At 39.5% G+C, this 20,675-nt stretch overlaps 1 protein-coding gene across 2 annotated transcripts in view; it reads left to right on the top strand.

The window, feature by feature from the left end:
• SH3PXD2B (SH3 and PX domains 2B) overlaps positions 1-20,675 on the top strand; it is a 248,122-nt gene that overhangs the window by 209,876 nt on the left and 17,571 nt on the right. Inside the window, exons 7-11 of one of the 2 annotated variants that reach the window (XM_073651312.1) lie at positions 1,300-1,434; positions 6,299-6,403; positions 6,843-6,926; positions 8,995-9,112; positions 14,051-14,250. In XM_073651312.1, coding sequence (XP_073507413.1) covers positions 1,300-1,434; positions 6,299-6,403; positions 6,843-6,926; positions 8,995-9,112; positions 14,051-14,250 — 642 coding nt within the window. The remainder of the gene's footprint in view (positions 1-1,299; positions 1,435-6,298; positions 6,404-6,842; positions 6,927-8,994; positions 9,113-14,050; positions 14,251-20,675) is intronic. The other variant, XM_073651313.1, reaches the window with a different exon arrangement.

Here is a 20,675-nt window from a genome sequence, read left to right as displayed (position 1 = left end):
GTCATTTATGTTTTAGGCTAGGTTCACACTACACTCGCTGGAGTGCTCTCGGCTGAGTACTACATCAGGTTTCTATTGGAGTCTGTGAAAAACAGGATTCAAACGGGACTCCCACAACAGAGCTCCGATCGAGCCCTTCACAGTACTGGACTCTAATGGCAGGATTCGTTTTTGTTTTTTCAAACATGCACCAAATCATGGTCTGCAACATTTTTGCGCATATTTGTAAAAGACGAATACTGCCATGATGGAGGGCAGTGTTCACAGTGCCGCTGTCAGCTTAATTGAAGTGAATAGATCCATCGGGGCTCTATTGCGGGATTCCCATTGGGATATTATTTTCAGGGATTCCAACAGAAAACTGATGTAGTGTTCAGCAGAGTGTACTTATACTGTGTTAGTGTTAGGGGAAACATGCTCGTAAAGCCGTCCGTGGACAATGCGACTAAGATTACTGGTCCAAGGGGCAAGTCTCTAGTAGCTTCTGCATGCCCCCCTCCTGTAGACTGTTATACCTACACATTGTGAGAGAGCTCTCAGTCTATGGTAGAAGGGCGGGGAGAAGCCGCTGGGGATTTGCCTCTTGTATTAGTAAACCTAGTCACATTAATCATGGACAACTTTTAATAACCCGTCTATCTCAATTAGCCCAAGTATACATATTTGCTTTATTTTGTATATACCCAGTGACAAGTGGATTTGCCGCATTATTTGCTGCTTGTTGAGTAGGCAGTTTTTAGCACCATTGTGGACTTTTTATTTATTAACTTTTAAAGCATGTTTTCTCTAAAACGCTGCAATTTTTCAGAATAGGGCATACAAGGGCGTAATAACAGAGCCAGTGTCTGATTCATTCTGTCCTTGGTTCCCTATGAATGACATCAAAGAAGCTGAGATCTGGGATGCTTTAGTAATATGTGACTATATTTTGGGTTCAGTACGCTGCTGATGGAAAAAATGCTTTTTGTGTACTTGAAATATCACTTCTTGTGTTTTGGTGCCCTCTAGCTGTGGCTAAGTATTATAACATTGGTACTTTTAACCTGTGCTATCTACTAAACAGTAATTACATATTTAGCACAGCTTTTTTACAAGCCCCCATGTTGCTTAGAAAATACTGGTTAAGGAAATCTATGGTGATTTGTAAATTACATTTTTCCAGATAATGAGACCATATCTGTAAGTTGTAAGGAAGGCGGTTAAGTTTATCTGTTTTTTAATATCTTTTTTACTGCCTTCATTTATATGCTAAGTACGAACATGTGATTTACAGATCTGTATATTCTCTTTTTTGGTTAGGTGCAGACTCTACATCGGCTGACCCCTTAGTCTTGGATCAGTATGTGGTGGTTGCCGCATACGATAAACAGGAGAGCACAGAAATCACCTTGCGTGTTGGTCAAGTGGTAGACATCATTGAGAAAAATGAGTCTGGTAAGAAAATGAGCTAGTATTCAGAGGGCATGATGTGTACACTTGGCTTGGACTGGTGTATATTAACCATCTAATTACCTCCAAAGCAATGATCATACAATTCCCTGCACATAATTATAAGCATAGCATGAGGACATGGTATGTACCTCCTGGAGAACTTGTACCACAGGCTAAGAACCTAGCTCCTGGACCACAGGTATTAACTCTCATGCTACCGTAGACCACCATGAAATAAAGTATTAACTCCTCTTTTATCCTGCACCACTTGGCAATAATTTTAATACCATAGACCATAAAGTAAGGAGGATCAAATACTGTATGTCTTTTTTTAGGTCTATTTTAGGTTATTTTAGGTTTTAATTCATATTTTTTTCTAACTTTCTGTTGTTTAAACCTGGGTGCGTCCTATAGTCTAGAACATTTATAATTACGTACTGCGTTCCTAACGTTCACGAAAGTAACAGCTTTCTCTACGTTTGGGATTATTTGGGTTGTTATAAAGGGGGGGGGTGATTGCATCTATTCAGCGGTAAAACAATGGAGAAAATGATGATATGAAGCGAGAGTGTTTCTAAAGTTTTAATTTTTATTCTGACATTATTTCTAGTTTTAGTTGTGTATTTCTGTGCAAATTGTACGGATTTATGATTGTTAAGGAAATATTACTAAGCTGTTGTTCACATGTCCACATTTGGGATCCGTTTCTAGTCCAGTTAAAAAAAAATAAACAGGCGCAAAAAAATGCATGTAAAAAATAGGTACAAACGATTACCAAACTGAAGCCAAATTTTCTGTTTGGTGTCTGTGTTTGTTCTATTTTGAATGGATCTGGTATTCTGAATACCTGTAGGGTTCTGGGTGCGCTCAGTACATAAAACGGATGCCGTAAATATATGTTATGATCTGTTTTCCATAGACTTTAATGTTTAAAAAAGGAAGTGTCCATTCTGTCTGCTACTCTTTTCTTGAACAGACAACAAGCTGTAAAGACTACTTTTATTTTGACCATCCAACCAATGGATAGAAGATGGAACTGACACAAACTGATAACATTTTAGAAAAAATAAAACCCATTGAAAAGACATCTTTAAAACAGAAATAAAAACTGATATGTTAACACAGCCTACGTCACTTTACTGTACTGATCTATAGCAAAAAGGAATGTAAATATAAAAATGCCCTGTATAAATATCTATTTTTAAGCCCTAACCACTTTTGTAATTTTATTTGATAATTCCCCACTATTCTCCCTATACAGCAATCCCTTAATCTGCCTTACCTTACTTCCTGTGCTGTTCCATTTGAGTCCCAGCATTTTCTGGGGATTCTCATATAGACGTCATCAAGAGGATGGCCCTGCAGTTAGCTTTGATCTCTTACCCCCCACCCCCGAAACAGGATGTCATCAGGGGGCAGCGCTGGGTTCACTCTTCCTGCTTTTAGAAAAAAGGGAAGGTGCACAGCACAATTATCTGGTAAAACAAAATATTCTTTATTGAAAAATTCTTAAAACAAGTGGATCCATTCCAGATGGATTAAAAAACGGACACAATTCTGGTGCAGAAGGGTTCTTATTCATAGTATAAAATAATGCATCATGGGAGTCTCATTTTAAAGTTACGAGAGCCAATCCTATGGGCCAATTGACCCATCAAACAGGCGAATAATTAACCAAAGAAAAGGACTACCTGTGTGAATAAGTGCAATATGCAACAACATGATTTAATAAATATATAAAAGATAGTAGTACTCATTCACACAGGTAGTCCTTTTCTTTGGTTAATTATTCACTTGCTTGGGCGATTGGCTCTCGTATTTTAAAACGAGACTCCCATGATGCATTATTTTATACTATGATCATGATTAAGGGCACTTTTGTGCCAGAAACGCGCCACTTTTTTATGCATCTGGAATGGATCCACTTGTTTTAAGAAATTTTCAATGAAGGATATTATATTTGACCAGATGGTTGTGCCATGCCACTTCCTGTTTTCTCCGGTTTTGCTGTGCTCCACCAGCAGAATTTGGCACCCACTGGCTTTAGGTCCATCAGCCTTCCAACTACAAGCAAGTGTGGTGAGCGCCTACTTTTTGACTTCTCCCTGCTTTTGTAACCATTGCCCCCTGATGATGATCTGCTACAGGGCACAGAAGCTGTGGGGAAGACACTGCGGTCACTTCTCTGCTTCTTTCACTCTGATTTGGGACGCCATCAGGGGGCACTGGTTAAAGAAGCTGTGATAAGTGAAACCCTTATGACATACCGTTTCAGGGGGTGTGATCGAAGCCGCAGAGAAGTGACTGCAGGGTCATCCTCCTGATGATGTCCCTTTCGAAAATCCTCAGTGAATGCTGGGACTCGAAAGGAACACAGAAAGTAAGGTAAGAAAACCGATACAAGGATTAGCTGTATAGGGAGAACAGTAAGACATTTACAAACAAGGCAAATGACAAAAGTGTGTAGGGTTTAAAGGGAATCTGTCACCACATTTGACCTATCTAAACTATTAATATGGGCATACAGGTTATAGAATGCTGAAAAGAATCATCCCTGTATGTCTGATATCAGATGTCTTGTTGTTGAGAAATCCTCTTTTATCACTTTATGTAAATGTCCTCTTCCAGGCTATGAGGAGGATATTGACTGGAAGATACCTCTGCCTCCAGAGCTTATTTTACATGAAGGGGGAGTGACCACTGTGATGTATGATAGTTACCAGTGTGATGTGTGATGGTTACCAGTGTGATGTGTAATGGTTGCCAGTGTTGCCAGTGTGATGTGTAATAGTTACCAGTGTTACCAGTGTGATGTGTAATGGTTACCAGTGTTACCAGTGTGATGTGTAATGGTTACCAGTGTTACCAGTGTGATGTGTAATGGTTACCAGTGTGATGTGTAATGGTTACCAGTGTTACCAGTGTGATGCGTGATAGGTACCAGTGTGATGTGTGATGGCCGCTCTCTGCTCTCCTGATCTCACTGCAGAGCTGTGTGTGATTATACCTAACACATCTGCAGGTTCCTCTCAGCTCCAGCCTCCATCTCACAGGCAGACAGGGCTGCAATATTGTTACAATACAGCAGAGCTGCAAAAAATGTGTTTGCGAGAAGACAAATTTAATTTCTCCTGTTCTGTGTTAGTTACTTGTCTCACACTGTTAACTATCACACATCACACTGGTAACACTGGTAACCATTACACATCACACCGGTAACCATTAGACATCACAGTGGTCACTATTACACATCACAATGGTAACCAACACACATCACACTGATAACTCCCCCTTCATGTAAAATAAGATCTGGAGGCAGAGTTATCGTCTAGACAACATCCTTCCCAGAGCCTGGAAGAGGTCATTTATTTATATAAAGTGATAAAAGATGATTTTTCAATAGCAAGAAATCTGATATGAGACATACAGGGAGAACTTTTTCAGCAGTCTATAACCTGTATGGCCATATTAATAGTTTAGGTAGGTCAAATGAGGTGACAGATTCCTTTTAAAAAAAAATCTATATATATATATATATATATATATATACACTACTGTTCAAATGTTTGGGGTCACCCAGACAATTTTGTGTTTTCCATGAAAACTCATACTTTTATTTATCAAATGAGCTGCAAAACGATTAGAAAATATAGTCCAGACATTGACAAGGTTAGAAATAATGATTTTTATTAGAAAGAATAATTTTCTTCTTCAAACTTTGCTTTCGTCAGAGAATGCTCCCTTTGCAGCAATTACATCATTGCAGACCTTTGACATTCTAGCTGTTAATTTGCTGAGGTAATCTTGAGAGATTTCACCCCATGCGTCCTGAAGCCCCTCCCACATGTTGGATTGGCTTGATGGGCACTTTTTGCGTACCATACGTTCAAGCTGCTCCCACAACAACTCAATGGGGTTGAGATCTGGTGACTGCGCTGGCCACTCCATTACAGATAGAATACCAGCTGCCTGCTTCTTCCCTAAATAGTTCATGCATAATTTGGAGGTGTACTTTGGGTCATTGTCCTGTTATAGGGTGAAATTGGCTCCAATCAAGCGCTGTCCACAGGGTATTGCATGGCATTGCAAAATGGAGTGATAGCCTTCCTTATTCAAAATCCCATTTACCTTGTACAAATCTCCCACTTTAGCAGCACCAAAGCAACCCCAGACCATCACATTAGCTCCACCATGCTTGACAGATGGCGTCAGCCACTCTTCCAGCATCTTTTCAGTTGTTCTGCGTCTCACAAATGTTCTTCTGTGTGATCCAAACACCTCAAACTTTGATTCACCTGTCCATAAAACTTTTTTCCAATCTTCCTCTGTCCAATGTCTGTGTTCTTTTGCCCATATTAATCTTTTCCTTTTATTAGCCAGTCTCAGATATGGCTTTTTCTTTGCCACTTAGCAAACACAATGTACCATTAAAACACTGGAGTGGTGGTTGTTAGAAATGGGCCTCTATACACCTATGTAGATATTGCAATAAAAACAAGACGTTTGCAGCTAGAATAGTCATTTACCACATTAACAATGTATAGAGTGTATTTCTGGTTCATTTTATGTTAGCTTCATTGAAAAAAAAAAAGTGCTTTTCTTTCAAAAATAATGAAATTTCTAAATGACCCCAAAGTTTTGAACGGAAGTGTATACAGGGCATTTTCTGTTTCGGACAACCTCTTTAAGGTAATTAAGGCTTTTTCTGTTTGGATTCATTGCATTTTTTTCTGCCATTGCTCCTTATAAATCACCAGGATGGATATACACCGTGTGTAAAGAAAAACTTGTCTAGCAAAATAAGTGGTTGGGACTTATGAAGCAATAAGAAGGCCTTTATAAAATGTTTCCTATATGTTGATTCCAGGCTGGTGGTTTGTGAGTACTGCAGATGAGCAAGGATGGGTACCTGCTACTTGCTTAGAGGCTCAGGATGGAGGACAGGAAGACTTTACTATACAGCCAGAAGAAGGTAAAAAGAATAAAGTGCCTCTTTTAATATTTTGTCACTTGATCCTGGCTAACACCCACTACAGAATTATAATGTGCCAATGCATGGTACTGTAAACCAAAAACTCTGACTTTTCCAGATATAAGGAAATATTTTTGTCATCTAAAACCTGTTTTCTCCCAGACTGCTTTTTATGTGTGTATATATGTGTATATCAATGTCGGTGTCATGTTCTGTCTAATAACGTCATACTCGTCTGTGTACTATGTGTATGTGTGTTGTATTTCTAGTAATTCCATAAGAAATAGCCCAAGTGAACCTTTTTACAACAGGAAGTAGTGCTAATAGGACAGTCCGCTCCGATTCCTAAAAGTGCCTAGCTATTAACACAGATATTTGGAAAAACCTGACAGTTCCTCATTTCTTGTTTTGTCACCTCCTGCTTCCCAACGTGCTCCAGCCCCATGGAGATATTGGTCCTTGCCTAGGCACGTCGGCCGCCGAAGGACACTTGGGGACTTGTACACCAGTGGATGGGGACGAGGTGCAGAGAGGCTTGTTTTATTGTCTGCAATTGCTGTTTGTGTTTGATTTTGTTGCATGAGATGCTACCGCTGGTGTTTCTATGTCTTGCATGTAAATGTTTTGCTTCCAAATTAAATTTTAATATGCATGCCAGAGGCATGATTCTTACAGTAAAGACTATGCATTTAAAAGTATGAACTGTATTGGATTGACATATCAAAAAACATACTTATGCAAATTCTTAAGAACCTGTCAGCACTATTTTGTAATGTAAAGTAAAGATGTGGCTGTAATGGTGCTGTAATACAGATTAAATTGAATCATTTGGCGAAGAAATCCGCTTTGTGGTTCTTGTTTAATCAGCATTTGAAGTTTTCTGCCAATTCGATTTCGGTGCACAGGGGCCGGACTGAGCACTGGGCCTTCGCCTCCCGGTCTGTGACCCTCTGCCTCCTCTGTATGAAATCTCAGCGGTGACCTGTCATTCACAGACCTGGGGCAGGCGGAGGGGTTGGGGAATTACAGACCGGGAGGAGAAGGCCCAGTGCTCAGTCCGGCCCCTGTGCACCAAAATCATATTAGCAGAAAACTTCAAATGCTGATTAAACAAGAACCACAAAGCGGATTTCTTCACCAAAGGTATAAATGTAATCAGTATCACAGCACCATTACAGCCATATCTTTACTTTACATTACAAAATCATGCTGACAGTTTCTCTTCAAATAAATACCATTGTTTTAACTTTTATTTCATAAATCAGTAGTACACTTGAAAATAAGATACTTTGTAAAATATCTTATCAGAGAAAGCTGCTTCTTTTTCCTCCTGGACTGATCTTTAAATCTGTATTCAGGAAGACAAGATTTCCCCATTAGTGATATAGGAAATTATAGTTGGTGTTTATAAGATAATATGGAGAAGAGAGGCAGCGTGAGCTAGAAGCAGACACCGACATCCTGCTGCAAGTTCTCCAGAAACAACACTTACAGTTCTCCATAGAACTTTATGAGCACCAATTATCATCTCCTATCTGATTAATTGGAGCATCTCTTTTCACTGAATACAGATTTTACCTGTAAATTAAGAATTTTGAGAATAAAAGATCTGTTCAGGAGGAGAAAGAAGCAGATTTCTCTTTTTGTGTAAACCAATATTTTACGGAGTTTCTCATTTTCACGTGTACTATTGATTTCTGGAAAAAAGAAAATTAAAATGATGGTTACTCAATAAATAAATACTTATGTAACAGAAGCTATTTCACCTCATCCATGTATTATGTGCATTTATCCATACTATTTGAATACAGCATTACTTTTCAACATACATTATGGTGACTGAGAAGTCCAACATCATCCTTTTTTACACTCTAGACTACAATTTGATTTGCTCTGTTCATGAGACCCCAGATATGCTATTTTGAAAGCCAATGAAACCCATATCTAACCTGCAGCTTTGACTTTGCAGCTTGTCCATTACTTGTTTTAGCCAGTTTTTACATTTGCTTTTATGCTATCTGTAATAATTTTGCTCCTTTGATGATTTATTATACCCTATTCCATGGAGATTCCTCACTGCACCATCAATAGACCATGATACCACAAGACTGACAGTAGACAGTATAAGACTTTTTCACACATTTGCATTTTTGCTGCGTTTTTTTCCATTTTTGCTGCGTTTTTTTTTTGCAAATTTAAACCTGCTATTTACATTACCACCAAAATCTATGAGATTTCAGATATCTCATGCACATGCTTGTTTTTTTCTGACTGATTTGGAAAACTGCTGCATTTTTTTTTTTAAATCTGCGGCATGTCAATTCTTTCAGCGTTTTTTCAGCTTTTTTTGCAGCATTTTACACCCACAGAAAGCTATGAGTAAGTGCAAAAACACAGCAAAACGCAATGTGTGAACATAGCCTTAGTGTATAAAACGCCCCAACCTGTGTTTTGGATCCAACTTTAATAGTATTTTATGCTACATAAATGAGAATTCAGACCTCTACGATTCTAGTGCCTAATATTGAATCAAACCATGAATGGTTTGTGTCTGCTAATAATTATATTTCTTCGCTTTTTTGTATGAACAGAAGAGAAATACAGTGTTATCTATCCTTACACTGCACGAGATCAAGATGAAATCACTCTGGATAAAGGTGTCATAGTAGAAGTCATTCAAAAGAATCTTGAGGGATGGTGGAAAATTAGGTATGTATGCATTGCACAGCTGTTCATAAAGTACTGGAGAGGGGGCACAAAAGCAGAGATCCCTGTGTCCCTTGTGTGGTTTGTACAGGATAGTGCTTATCAGGTCTCATACATCAAAATTGTCCTACAGTAAAACTTTTTTTGCTGCCCATTGCAACATAATCAGATCTCCCCTTTCATTTTACCAGATGAGTGTAAGATATGAACAAGGGCCATTGGATCCTTCCTCGTTAGTTGAGCGGTACTCTTTGACTCCACCAAGAATTGTGATAATGGAGGCCTATGTATGCACAGGCTCATCCTAAAAAATCAATGTACTATTTTGCTGGTCATCTTCCGTATTTTCCACTAACAGCAAAGAGTAGTATACATAATTTAATGGTGAAGTGGCCAGGCCAAAGAAAAAAAATATGACCAACCAGATGTTCAGATACCTGTTATTGTTGTAGACCTCCAGGAGATGATTATGAGAAGCCCCTGGAAATTGACCTGAAAATGGTCAGAGCAGTTGCCCATCAGCAGAACCACATGATGATAATTTGTACTAAAATCACTACACCTGTAGCCATACCAAGTCTCAGTTGTGAAAGAGGTAAAAGAATAAACAGAAACATGTTACATGAGTGTAGACAAGCATTTGGAACCATTGCAATACATCATGTCCAATGAAGTGTGCTTCCAGCTAACCAGGGTTGTTAATTTGCAGAACAATAGGTATTGACACAAAGAAAATTCACATGAGCTACACCAATAGTCATTTCATGGTCCAAAAATCCGCTTTTAGTTCACAACTATGGGTACACAAATTGTGGTCCAATATTCTTTTACCCTCTTAGTGACCAAACCAAATATTTCAAATCCGACTTGTCACTTTATGTAGAAAGATCTCTGGAATGTGGTGGTCGGGTTTCAGCCTCCCTTACCTTGGCCATGTCTCTGAGCACTGAACACATTTTTTGCTACCCTGTTGACTATTTGCAACAAAACGTCTGTGATCATCCCCCAATGCCTTAGCAATTTCAAGAGTGCTGCATCCCATTGTAAGACTTTTCACAATTTTTGACTTTGCAGTCAGTTAAATCTTTTTGTTTTTTGGTCCGTTTTGCCTGAGGAAACTAAGCTTCCGAAAAATTCTGCTCATAAGGGTGTTGTATCCTTAGGACTCACCCCCCTCATTACACAAGTACACATCACCTGATCTGGTTCATCCAATCATCAAGTTTATACAGCTTGAAGTTGGAAAATATGCATAAAAATGTTGGTATAGTCAAATTACACTGCTCAAAAAATAAAGGAAACACTCAAATAACACATCCTAGATCTGAATGAATGAAATATTCTCATTGAATACTTTGTTCTGTACAAAGTTGAATGTGCTGACAACAAAATCACACAAAAATCATCAATAGAAATCAAATTTATTAACCAATGGAGGCCTGGATTTGGAGTCACCCCCAAAATTAAAGTGGAAAAACACACTACAGGCTGATCCAACTTTGATGTAATGTCCTTAAAACAAGTCAAAATGAGGCTCAGTATTGTGTGTGGCCTCCACGTGCCTGTATGAGCTCCCTACAACGCCTGGGCATGCTCCTGATGAGGTTGTGGATGGTCTCCTGTGGGATCTCCTCCCAGACCTGGACTAAAGCATCTGCCAACTCCTGGACAGTCTGTGGTGCAACGTGACATTGGTGGATGGAGCGAGACATGATGTCCCAGATGTGCTCAATCAGATTCAGGTCTGGGGAACGGGCGGGCTAGTCCATAGCTTCAATGCCTTCATCTTGCTGACACACTCCAGCCACATGAGGTCTGGCATTGTCCTGCATTAGGAGGAACCCAGGGACAACCGCACCAGCATATGGTCTCACAATGGGTCTGAGGATCTCATCTTGGTACCTAATGGCAGTCAGGCTACCTCTGGCGAGCACATGAAGGGCTGTGCAGCCCTCCAAAGAAATGCCACCCCACACCATTACTGACCCACTGCCAAACCGGTCATGCTGAAGGATGTTGCAGGCAGCAGATCGCTCTCCACGGCGTCTCCAGACTCTGTCACGTCTGTCACATGTGCTCAGTGTGAACCTGCTTTCATCTGTGAAGAGCACAGGGCGCCAGTGGCGACTTTGCCAATCCTGGTGTTCTGCGGCAAATGCCAAGCATCCTGTGCGGTGTTGGGCTGTGAGCACAACCCCCATCTGTGGAGGTCGGGCCCTCATACCACCCTCATGGAGTCGGTTTCTAACCGTTTGTGCAGACACATGCATATTTGTGGCCTGCTGGAGGTCATTTTGCAGGGCTCTGGCAGTGCTCCTCCTGTTCCTCCTTGCACAAAGGCGGAGGTAGCGGTCCTGCTGCTGGGTTGTAGCCCTCCTACGGCCCCCTCCACGTCTCCTGGTGTACTGGCCTGTCTCCTGGTAGCGCCTCCAGCCTCTGGACACTACGCTGACAGACACAGCAAATCTTCTTGCCACAGCTCGCATTGATGTGCCATCCTGCATGAGCTGCACTACCTGAGCAACTTCTGTGGGTTGTAGAGTCCATCTCATGCTACCACGAGTGGGAAAGCACAACCAACATTCAAAAGTGACCAAAACATCAGCTAGAAAGCATTGGTAGTGAGATGTGGTCTGTGGTCCCCACCTGCAGAACCACTCCTTTATTGAGGGAGTCTTGATAATTGCCAATAATTTCCATCTATTGTCTATTCCATTTGCACAACAGCATGTGAAATTGATTGTCAATCAGTGTTGCTTCCTAAGTGGACAGTTTGATTTCACAGAAGTTTGATTCACTTGGTGTTATGCTCTGTTGTTTAAGTGTTCCCTTTATTTTTTGAGCAGTGTAGTTAAAATGCTCAGGTTGATTATCAAGAAGCAGGGGCAAGGGAATGGTAGTATGAGGAAACAGCCCTACTGTCCAAGATACAGTGGTTTGCAAAAGTATTCACCCCTCTTACCATTTTTCGTGTTTTGCTACCTCACAACCTGGAATTTCACTTGTTTTTTTTTTTTGAAGATTTGCATCAGTTCATGTAAAGAATATGCCTACAACTGTGAACATTTGGTTTTAATTTTATTGTGAAGCAAACAACAAATAGGACAAAATAACTGAAAACTTCAGTGTGCGTAACTATTCAGCTCCCTAAAGTCAGTACTTTGTAGAGCCTCCTTTTGCGGCAATTACAGCTGCAAGTCGCTTTGGATAAGTCTCTATGAGCTTTTCACATCTTGCCACTGTTTTTTTGTCCATTCTTCAAGGCAAAACTGCTCCAGCTTCTTCAAGTTAGATGGTTTCCTCTGGTGAACAGCAATCTTCAAGTCTGACCAAAGATTCTCAGTTAGATTACTGTCTGGGCTTTGACTAGTCCACTCCAAAACATTTACACGTTTCCCTTTAAATCACTCAAGTGTTGCTTTAGCAGTATGATTTGGGTCATTGTCTTGCTGGAAGGTGAACCTCCGTCCCAGTATCAAATAACTGACAAACTGAGACAGGTTTTGCTCAAGAATATCCCTGTATTTCACACCATCCATCTTCACCTTGACTCGGACCCGTTTTCCCTGTCCATGTTGCCGAAAATCATCCTTACAGCATGATGCTGCCACCACCATGTTTCACTGTGGGGATGGCGTTCTTAAGGTGATGGGCTGTGTTGGATTGGCGCTAAACATAGCGTTTACCTTGGTGGCCAAAAAGTTCAATTTGACTACAGCCCCTTCCTCCATACATTTGGGGAGTCTCTCACATGTCTTTTGGCAAAATCAAAATGAGCCTTACAATTTTTTTGTGTAAATAAATGCTTTTTTTTGCCCACTCTTCCATAAAGTCCACCTCTATGGAGTGTACGGCTTACTGTGGTCGTATGGACAGATACTCCAGTCTCTTCTTGGGAACTCTGCCGCTCCTTCAGGGTTACCTTTGGTCTGTGTGCTTCTTCTCTTAATAATACCCTCCTTGCCTGGGCTGAGAGTTTTGGTGGGCGGCCTTCCCTTGTCAGGTTTGTTGTAGTACCCTGTTGTTTACATTTGATGATGATGGATTTGATGGTGCTCTGGGAGATCATCAGAGATTGGGATATTTTTTATTACCCAACCCTGACTTGTACTTCTCAACAACTTTGTCCCTGACTCGTTATGGCGTTGTTTGGTTAGTGGTGCCTCTTGCTTATTGGTCATGCAACTACAGTGGCCTTTCAGAAAAGGTGTGTATATACAGACAGACCATGTGTCACTTAGATTGCACACAGGTGGACTTCCTTTCACTAAGCATGTGACTTATGAAGGTAATTGCTTGCACCAGAAAAAGGGGTGAATACATATGCACATTCCAATTTTTAGTTAATTGATCCCATAAATTAAATTTTTGCCTATATTTTCCTCACTTCACCAACTTAGACTATTTAGTGCTGATGCATCACGCACAAATCAGATTACAAAAATAATTAAACACAGGTTGTAATGTCACAAAATGGGTAAAATGCCAAGGGGGTGAATACTTTTGCAAGTCATTGTATCTACCATGGGAAAGATCAGCATACCTTTTTTGTTCACCCATAGATAAGTGTGGGCAGACATGACTGGCAATAGTTTATTCCCCTCTTTTTATTTAAAAAAAAGTTTGATTAATCAGAGCAGGCATGTTCATTGTGAGTATGGAAATGATCACATTTTATGATGATTATTACTGCAAAAACAGTCATAAAACTCATGAAAACACAATGTAATCTTTCGTGTTTGTCTGCAATTTTTTATTTTTATCTTTTCATTTTAAAGTCTCTTAGCTACCATAGAAGGCTTGAGGCAAAGACACTATATTTCCCTTGCATGAGTCACAGTAGAAACTTTTTAGAGGTCTTGACAATATCATGATTAATACTAGATGCATTTGTTGAACTGATTGATGTAAAAACATCATTAATTGTTTGTCTTGTTTCAGATATAAAGGAGCAGAGGGCTGGGCCCCAGCATCCTACTTGAAGAAAATCAGTGGAGATTTACTCTCTCAAAAGCTGGCGTCAGGATCCAGTGCCAATTCCAGTGCTCTAGATTTGGATGGGATCTCTAGGCAGCAGAACTATTCTGGTCGGGATAGGGAGACTCCAAATCGCCAGCTTCCTTTCACAGATTTTAAAAGAAGTAAGAATCTTTAGATTATTACAGATTCAGCTCACCTTTTTTTTAAACTTAATTTATTTTATTAAACAATTTTATAAACAATTACACATTGCATTTGGTAGTAGAAAACATCCAGAGACATCACATAAACATAGTTTTACATCTTTTACATCGATGAGAACACATTAAAATAAACTGGTTGGATGGGTTATCGCATGCATATAAATAATTTCTTTGCCCCGTGAATGTCGCATCTTCTGGAATTATATAAGAAGGAAATCCATACTTTGAATCCTCAACCACAACTTATCAAACTTGTGCTGTCTTTATCCTTTCCATGCTCAGATTGACTCTCATCGTAATGTATATGGATCTAGATGCTTGCCCCTATAAGCAACATTTGTCACTTATAAATCGTGGTTTTCTATTTATTCTCACACCCCTTACATATTTACTCTCCAGCTCGAAACCTTTGCCTAAGTAGAGACCGTAAGGCACGAAGAATTCCAATAGTCCCATATTTTGGAAAATTTTAATGGACAACCTCTGTTTTGGTATACTATCTTTTCGATTGGGATGATTGAGTTAACCAGTGCGATCCAAGATCGCAATCTTGGTTGTGTATTGCCCATCCATCTTAGTGCCAACAATTTCCTGGCCAAAAATAAGGTTTCTCTCAAAAAAAATCTTAATATAATGATCCCAGGCATCATCCTCCATTACCTCAAAAAGGCAAATCAATGGATCACGTGGAATTGGGATGGATACTAAAGAGGATAGTAAAGAGGTAACTTCCTGCCAGAAGGACCTAATAATGGAGCAGTCTCAAATTAAATGAACAAAGTCAGCATCTATGGTATGACATCGTAAACATTCTGAATTAGAGGAGCGCCCCATTTGATATAGTCTGAGGGGTGGGAGATATGACTGATTAAATAATATATAGCTGAATCAGCTTATTATTAAAGGAGGGGGAGACAAAGGACGGGGACACCAAAACTCCCTCCCATTCCTCCTCCCCCATATTCGGAATTAGAAGTCTCCACTTATTTTTTGCTGGCAAAGGGTTTCAATCTAAGCCTGTTGATAGCAAGTAAGTATACAAGCTGGATATAAGACCTTGTGGGGCTTGAGATTTAAGTATTCCTATTAAGGGAAATGAGGAAATAGTTTGATTTATTTCTAAGTTTTGTTAGTGAAATCTGAGCCCAGTTCTAAGTTGGAGATACCTGAAGAATTGAGATCTTGGAACCTTGAATTTATTTTGCACCTGTTCAAATTACATCAGTATAGATCTTTCATAAATATCTCTTAACAAATAGACCCCACTAGATATCCAAAAGGAGACAGATGGTTGTTCCACTAATGTCGCAAAGTACGGATTCCCCCATATAGGCATTTCAGCTATAACATGTGTAAAGTCAATTCTTTTCTTTGCCTGTTTCCATACCGTTCTCGCCAATCTATGTAGGGGTAACAACTTAATGGCAGTCGATTTATTCAATTCTAAAAAACCCAGTAAACAACCTGTGCCTAAAACGTGAATTCGGTAACTGGGAGTCAGGCATCCAACTATGGATTGCTTTTAGTTGACCTACTAAATAATATAGATGGAAGTCAGGCAGAGCTGCTCCTCCCATATCTTTAGGTCTTTGAAGGGTAGATAACCTGAGTTTAGGTCTGGAGTTCCCCCAAATGAATGTGGACATCAAAGAATTAAGAGATGTGAAGAATTTTTTAGGGACCGGTACTGCACTATGTTGTAATATATAATTAAATTTAGGGAGTAAGATCATCTTAATTAAGTTAATCCTTCCTGACACTGATAGTGGTAATCTCCCCCACAAGGAAAATTTACATTTAGCTTATTCTAATAAAGGGAGAGTATTACTCGAGAGGTCCTCTCTATCATTTCTAACAATCATAATTCCCAAGTATTTGAAACATGACACTACAGGTAAAGGAGATAACGTTTCCAAATCAGCATTCGGAGTGGGCGACAGAGACATAAGAGAAGACTTATCCCAATTTATAAAGAGACCCGAATATTCACTAAATTTATCAATAGTAGATATAACAGATGGAAGAGTATCTTTAACCTTGTCCATAAAAATTATCATGTCATCTGCATATAAACCAATTATATCAGTTCTGTTTGCAATTGTAATTCCACTGATATCCTCAGATGATCGTATTCTTATAGCCAATGCTTCAATTGCCAGAGCGAATAGAGCCGGAGACAAAGGGCATCCCTGGCGAGTTCCCCTTTCCAATGAAAAAGATGTGGAGAACATATTATTTATCACTATTTTAGCTTTGGGGGCCACGTGCAATATTTGAATCCAGGCCCGAAATTTAGGACCAAAACCAAATTTCTCTAGGCAAGCAAATAAAAACGGCCACTCCAGCAGTCAAAAGCCTTGGCCGCATCCAATGAAGCCAAGGCCCAATCATTTCCCGGTATCAGAGAGCTATATTGAGCTATTGATTGTACCCTTCTAATGTTAATAGAAGCATTTTTTCCTGGCATAAAGCCTGTTTGGTCCGGGTGGACAACCGATAGTATCACCTTATTAAGTCTCAAGGCTAGAATTTTTGTAAGAATTTTGTAATCCACATTTAATAGTGAAATAGGGCGATATGATCCACACTCCAGAGGATCTTTCCCCTCCTTTTTTAGGACAATAATATTGGAATCATAAAAGGATTCAGGCAAGGAACCACTTTGCATCGCCTCTGAGAAAGTCTCTAAAAGGTGCTGCATCAAGACCTTTTGGTATCTATGGTACAGTTCTAGTGGTAGGCCATCAGGGCCAGGAGCTTTACCCATATCCATATCTGCCAGGGCTGCATTTATTTCCTCTAAAGTGATATCTGCATCTAAAAGGGATTGTTGTGTGACACTTAATTTGGAAAAATTAAGATCTGCCAAATAAGAAAGACATTCTAATTTATTATGGGCACTTTGGGATTTATATAATGATTTATAAAAATTATGAAAGCCACTTAGAATATCTTCTGCCGCAGTGACTATCTGGCTCCCTAATGTTTGAATCCTAATAATAGCACTAGAGTCTTTATGTCTGCGGACCATAAAGCCAACAACTTACTTGATTGGTTCCCCAATTAAAAATATGATTGTCTAGTGAAAAATAGTTTACGTTTAGATTTCGTGTCAACGTTTTGTGTATATAATCTATGTGAGTGTAGCCAGTTTTCTCTATTCTCATCAGACGGGTCTGAAACATAAGTCTGTTCAGCTTCCTTTAACCTATGTTCAAACTCGGTATCAACCTGTGAAGTCGTTCTCTTGATGTAAGAAATAGTGGAGGAGAGGCATCCTCTAAGGTATGCCTTCAGTTTATCCAAAAAAATCTTAATGTTCCTTGGCAACGGATGTACTTCCACGAAACAGTCTATTTGATCCGGTATTCTATCATCAGGACCAATTAATTTTAACCAAAAGGGATTAAGTTTCCATGTGGGTCTGTCTTGTACCTGGTAAAATTTAAGCGTTAGTATCACCGAACTATGGTTTGAGATCCCTCTTACCCCATGCTCAATACTATGTACCCACGTTGCAGTATTACTAAAACTGAAAATATAATCTAACCGTGATAATGTAGATTTGGTTGAGGAGTGACATGTGTATTCTTTAGTTCCGAGGTGATGTAATCTCCACAAGTCTATCCAACCAATACTCTCCATATAAGTTTAAAACAAATTAGAAGATGGTGTTATTGTCGTTCTGGTGTTGTCACCAATTCTCAATCTATCTAAATTTTCGGCCATAATCAGGTTGAAATCCCCCATACACAAAATCTGAACATCCGGGTGTTTTAGTGCGAAGCTTACTGCCTTTTGGACAATTATATTAGATTAGCAGGAGGTGGGTTATATATACATAGTATTACGTACTCTCTGGAGTCAATTATAGCATTTATAAAAACAAATCTTCCCTCTGAATCTCTGCGGGCCTCCCTAACCTCCCAACTACACTGTGTTCCAAATTATTATGCAAATAATATTTTCTCAGATTTTCCCAAATTACCTATATGAATTGCAGTCATTGTAATTTTCCAGTCAAATAACTATTAGAGTACAATTGAAAGGTTTTTGTACAAACTGCCTATGATAACAGTATATTTTTAAAAAGATAAAAAACTCAAACTGCACTCAAAATGCATGTTCCAAATTATTATGCACAGCAGAGTTTTCAACCTTTTCATTTTAATAAAGAACAAAAAAATGGTCATTTTTGAAATTATAAGCATTAGCAGGTTATTACAAAATGAAATCAAACAGTTTTCAACTCAAAACTTTATTCTAGGTGATGTTACATTTGCACATAGGACCCCTTGTTCGAAAGGAGCTTCTGAACTCCCTCGTCCATTGAATTTGTCAGGTTTTGGATGGTTTCTGCTTTAATTGTTTTGCATGAGGACAGAATACCCTCCCAGAGCTGTTGCTTAGATGTGAACTGCCTCCCGCCATCATAGACACTCCTTTTGATGATGCTCCAGAGGTTCTCAATGGGGTTGAGGTCAGGGGAGCATGGGTGCCACACCATAAGTTTGTCCCCTTTTATGCCCATAGCAGCCAGAGATGCAGATGTGTTATGTGCAGCATGAGACGGGGCATTATCATGCATGAAATGATCTCGATGGTCCAGATGGATGGAGTGGAGGATGGCTGGTTGATGGACACCCCATGCAAACACGGCTACGGCGCTAACAAGGAGGAGGTGGAGTAATGTTTTGGGCTGGAATCATGGGGAGAGAGATTGTCGGCCATTTTAGGATCCCTGAAGGGGTAAAGATGAACTCCATAATGTAGGTTGAGTTTCTCAAACAGCACTTCCTTCCATGGTTCAAGAAGAAGAACCGTGCATTCCGCAGCAAGATCATTTTCATGCATGATAATGCACCATCTCATGCTGCACATAACACATCTGCATCTCTGGCTGCTATGGGCATAAAAGGGGACAAACTTATGGTGTGGCACCCATGCTCCCCTGACCTCAACCCCATTGAGAACCTCTGGAGCATCATCAAAAGGAGTGTCTATGATGGCGGGAGGCAGTTCACATATAAGCAACAGCTCTGGGAGGGTATTCTGTCCTCATGCAAAACAATTAAAGCAGAAACCATCCAAAACCTGACAAATTCAATGGACGAGAGAGTTCAGAAGCTCCTTTCGAACAAGGGGTCCTATGTGCAAATGTAACATCACCTAGAATAAAGTTTTGAGTTGAAAACTGTTTGATTTCATTTTGTAATAACCTGCTAATGCTTATAATTTCAAAAATGACCATTTTTTTGTTCTTTATTAAAATGAAAAGGTTGAAAACTCTGCTGTGCATAATAATTTGGAACATGCATTTTGAGTGCAGTTTGAGTTTTTTATCTTTTTAAAAATATACTGTTATCATAGGCAGTTTGTACAAAAACCTTTCAATTGTACTCTAATAGTTATTTGACTGGAAAATTACAATGACTGCAATTCATATAGGTAATTTGGGAAAATCTGAGAAAATATTATTTGCATAATAATTTGGAACACAGTGTAATGGCCTTATGGATTAAAAGCGAAACTCCTCTTGAATAGCTTGTATAAGAGTGTATTGACCATTGCACCCAGGGTTTATTTAGCCACCTAGCTGAATCTCTAGTGAGGTGTGCTTCGACTAAAGCCAGGATATGTGGCTGGTAATTTTTGATTTGCGAGAATACTTTAACCCTCTTCTTAGGGGATTTAAGACCTCTTATATTCCATGTCATACATTTCAGTAGCAACGCCATTTACCTAATATAAGAAAAATGGGAATAAATATGAGGGGTAGAAGCAAAAGGCCATTGCACTATTACTGCTCATATTCATTATTTCCGTTTTGACGTATCCAATCATTTCCACCCAATTTATATATTTATGGGGCTCACCTGGTTGATCTATCGCCACTATAAGTCCCAACAAATCATATTGCATGGAGACAAAGCAAACAGGACTGACCACTTTGACAGCATTCAACTTGTAAACAACAACCCTAAACACAAACTAAACAAGAAGTAAACTTAAACTTTTCTTATGACGCTTCCTTTCGGGGAATACCATCACTGATCCCAGTGTGAGGTATTATGTTGTCTTTGACGATGAAAAGTCTGAACTCCCGCATATGTAAAAGGTGTATCAAATTACATCAAACCCAATATTCGATATAGGAACTGCGACACAAAGGGTGTCGGTCACCCTTTTCCAGGCTATGGGTGCAACTGGAGCCACTCCAACGCTTCCTCCGGGGTAGCAAAGAAAGTAGTAAAGTTTCCAGAAACAATTCGGAGACGAGCAGGATAAGCCATTGCATAGATAGTCCCTTTGTCTTTAAGTTTCTTCTTTACATCCATAAACTGTGCTCTCTGTTTTTGTAGTTCCACGGAATAATCAGGGAA

The sequence above is a fragment of the Phyllobates terribilis genome, unplaced genomic scaffold, assembly GCF_046119375.1.
Source record: "Phyllobates terribilis strain yellow unplaced genomic scaffold, ASM4611937v1 Scaffold_11__3_contigs__length_659146591, whole genome shotgun sequence".
Classification (NCBI taxonomy): Eukaryota; Metazoa; Chordata; class Amphibia; order Anura; family Dendrobatidae; genus Phyllobates; species Phyllobates terribilis.
This window is presented reverse-complemented; position numbering and strand designations above follow the sequence as displayed.